The sequence below is a fragment of the Hylobates moloch genome, unplaced genomic scaffold, assembly GCF_009828535.3.
Source record: "Hylobates moloch isolate HMO894 unplaced genomic scaffold, HMol_V3 SCAFFOLD_9, whole genome shotgun sequence".
Classification (NCBI taxonomy): domain Eukaryota; kingdom Metazoa; phylum Chordata; class Mammalia; order Primates; family Hylobatidae; genus Hylobates; species Hylobates moloch.
This window is the reverse complement of record NW_026652284.1, coordinates 123107936-123110508: the sequence shown is the minus strand read 5'-3', so window position 1 is coordinate 123110508 and position 2573 is coordinate 123107936. Positions and strand designations below refer to the sequence as shown.

Sequence of the window (2573 nt, the reverse complement as noted above, 5' to 3'; positions counted from 1 at the left end):
GGCTGGTGGAGACCAGAGGGCTCAGTCTCTGCCTGCACAACACAGGGGGGAGTTGCTGCCTCCACAGCCCGGGCCTTCCACCCACAGGGCTCCCCAGGCAACTTAGAGGGCCAGGTCCTCACAGTCCTCACTCTGTCCAGTGCTCACCTCTCCGCTGCCCCAGCTGCCCTCCCTGCCTCGGAGTGGCCTCTGCCTCTGCCTCACACACCCCATCAGCCCACAGCCGCCCCGCATCCCGGACAGCAACCCTGAGCCCAGAGCAAGGAGGGTAGGACCAGCACCTGCTCTTGCTACAACTCTATTGAGGGAACTATGGAGGGAATGCAGGGACAAGGACACAGGATAGTGATGGATGGTGGGGGGTGGGGGGCGGGGAGTAGTGAGTGGCAGGTCAGAGACAAAGTGACCCAGGAACAGACGGCAGCGAGAGAACAAGACCCACAGAGACAGAGAAGTGAAAGTGGGAGAGATGGAGGCGCAGCAGCAGGAACAGCAGGGCCGGGAAGCCACTGGGCCCTGTTGCGGAGGGCAGACCTCTGCGTGGGGGTGGGCAGCAGGTGCAGCGCGCAGCGAAAGCCAGGCTGGTGGGTGTGGGCCAGGCAGGGTGGGGCAGGTGCCCGTCCTGGGCTGACACTTGCACAGAGCCCTGCGGAATGCCGCTGGCTGGCGGACGGCCCACCCCCGCCCAGCCCGTGCCTATAAGGCCTCAGCAGTGCAGGGGCCCCCACTGCTCCCAGACGACATCAGAGATGAGGACAGTCCTGCTGCTCCTTGCAACCCTGGCCATGGCTACGGGGCCAGGTGAGGGGCTGGGCCAAGGGGACGGCGGGGGGTGGGCGGTTCTGGCCTGTGCAGTCACCGAATACTAGGAGCCTGGAGCTGACGACCTCCAGGCACAGAGAACCCCGACACTGTAGGTGCCAGACTCTTCAAATTTAAAACAACGTGGAGCCCGAATCTTAACGAGTGTCAGATTTACAATGTTTCAGAATCTGAGCATCTTAGAACTGATTCCTGGAGTCAGGGACCCTGAGAGAGTGGAGCAGGGGATTGTCTTGAGATGCTTCTCACTGGGAGGGCGGCCATCTAGTCCCTGCCACCAGCCCCTCCCGGTCCCCAGGTCTCCCCCAGCACAGCCCAGGACAGCCCAAAGGCCACCAAGCCCTTCCTGCCAAGCTGGCCGCCCCTGGGGCCTTAGCTCAGTCAGGCCCTCAGAAACACAGCCATCTCCTCCAGGGACAGCCCCTGGGGTGGGGACAACAGCCAGTGTCCTCTTGGCAGTCGCAGAGCTCCCTGAGGACTTGGAGGAAAGGCCTGCAACACACCCTAGACAGGGGCAGGGCAGGACACCTCTTCCAAGCTGGCCCAGGCTGGAGCACATGTCCCCTGAGGCTGCATTCAGGGCACGAGCTCCGCCAGGACCCAGGGCCCGGGGTTGGGGGCCTAGGGCAAGGGCAGCAGGGCGTCTGTCCAGGAGGGGTCTCTGCAGGTGGGGGAGCAGGCCCCGCTGAGTCACCAGGAGGCCTCTGTTGGGCCCGCTGAGCCCGACTCCCTCCCCGCCAGCCCTTGCCCTGCGCTGCCACGTGTGCACCAGCTCCAGCAACTGCAAGCAGCCTGAGGTCTGCCCGGCCAGCTCTCACTTCTGCAAGACCATGAACACAGGTGAGTAGCATCTGTCTAGGTGTCCTTGGGGCTGGGGGGACATCCCTGGCTGTTGTGGGTGCCGGCTGGGAGTTTGGGCGGAGGTGAGGGGCAGAGGTGGCTGCCGGGCCTGACCACACTCACCTGTGCCCAGTGGAGCCTCTAAGGGGGAATCTGGTGAAGAAGGACTGTGCGGAGTCGTGCACACCCAGCTACACCCTGCAAGGCCAGGTCAGCAGCGGCACCGGCTCCATCCAGTGCTGCCAGGAGGACCTGTGCAACGAGAAGCTGCACAACGCTGCACCCACCAGCACCGCCCTCGCCCACAGTGCCCTCAGCCTGGGGCTGGCCCTGGGCCTCCTGGCCGTCATCTTAGCCCCCAGCCTGTGACCTTCCCCCCAGGGAAGGCCCCTCATGCCTTTCCTTCTCTTTCTCTGGGGATTCCACACCTCTCTTCCCCAGCTGCAACGGGGGTGCCAGGAGCCCCAGGCTGAGGGCTTCCCCGAAAGTCTGGGACCAGGTCCAGGTGGGCATGGAATGCTGATGACTTCGAGCAGGCCCCACAGACCCCACAGAGGATGCAGTCCCCAGCTGCATGGCAGGTGGAGCACAGAAGCCCTGTGGATCCCCGGATTTCACACTCCTTCTGTTTTGTTGCCGTTTATTTTTGTACTCGAATCTCTACATGGAGATAAATGATTTAAACCAGTGTGGTTGTGTCTGTGCTATTCTGGGATAGAGGAGTTGAGGAGCGGGCATCAGGCCACACAGGTACCCTGAGCCTCCAGCCCATGTCCCCTGGGGCTAGTCGTGGGGCGATGCCTGAAGTGGCACCGTCCGTCCCCACCCTGGGAGGGGCAGGCTGCTCAGATGCCTCCCCACTGCCCCAGAGGTGGAGGGTGCTCCTGGGGTGAGGCCTGAGTAGGACCACA

The 2573-nt window shown here is 63.5% G+C and overlaps 1 protein-coding gene across 1 annotated transcript; it reads left to right on the top strand.

Moving 5' to 3' along the window:
- The first annotated feature begins 726 nt into the window (after positions 1-726).
- LY6D (lymphocyte antigen 6 family member D) lies at positions 727-2350 on the top strand. The gene is made up of 3 exons (XM_032760581.2): positions 727-801; positions 1564-1662; positions 1796-2350. Exons 1-3 carry the CDS (start codon positions 750-752, stop codon positions 2029-2031), a joined length of 387 nt encoding a protein of 128 aa, XP_032616472.1. The 5' UTR covers positions 727-749; the 3' UTR covers positions 2032-2350.
- The last annotated feature ends 223 nt before the right edge of the window (positions 2351-2573 follow it).

What these genes read in the sequence shown, in the direction of transcription:
- LY6D (XM_032760581.2), top strand. Translation starts at nt 750, where the DNA reads ATGAGGACAGTCCTGCTGCTCCTTGCAACCCTGGCCATGGCTACGGGG. An exon ending in GGCCATGGCTACGGGGCCAG is followed by an intron (nt 802 to 1,563) that starts GTGAGGGGCTGG and finishes CCTCCCCGCCAG; the next exon opens with CCCTTGCCCTGCGCTGCCAC. An exon ending in CTGCAAGACCATGAACACAG is followed by an intron (nt 1,663 to 1,795) that starts GTGAGTAGCATC and finishes ACCTGTGCCCAG; the next exon opens with TGGAGCCTCTAAGGGGGAAT.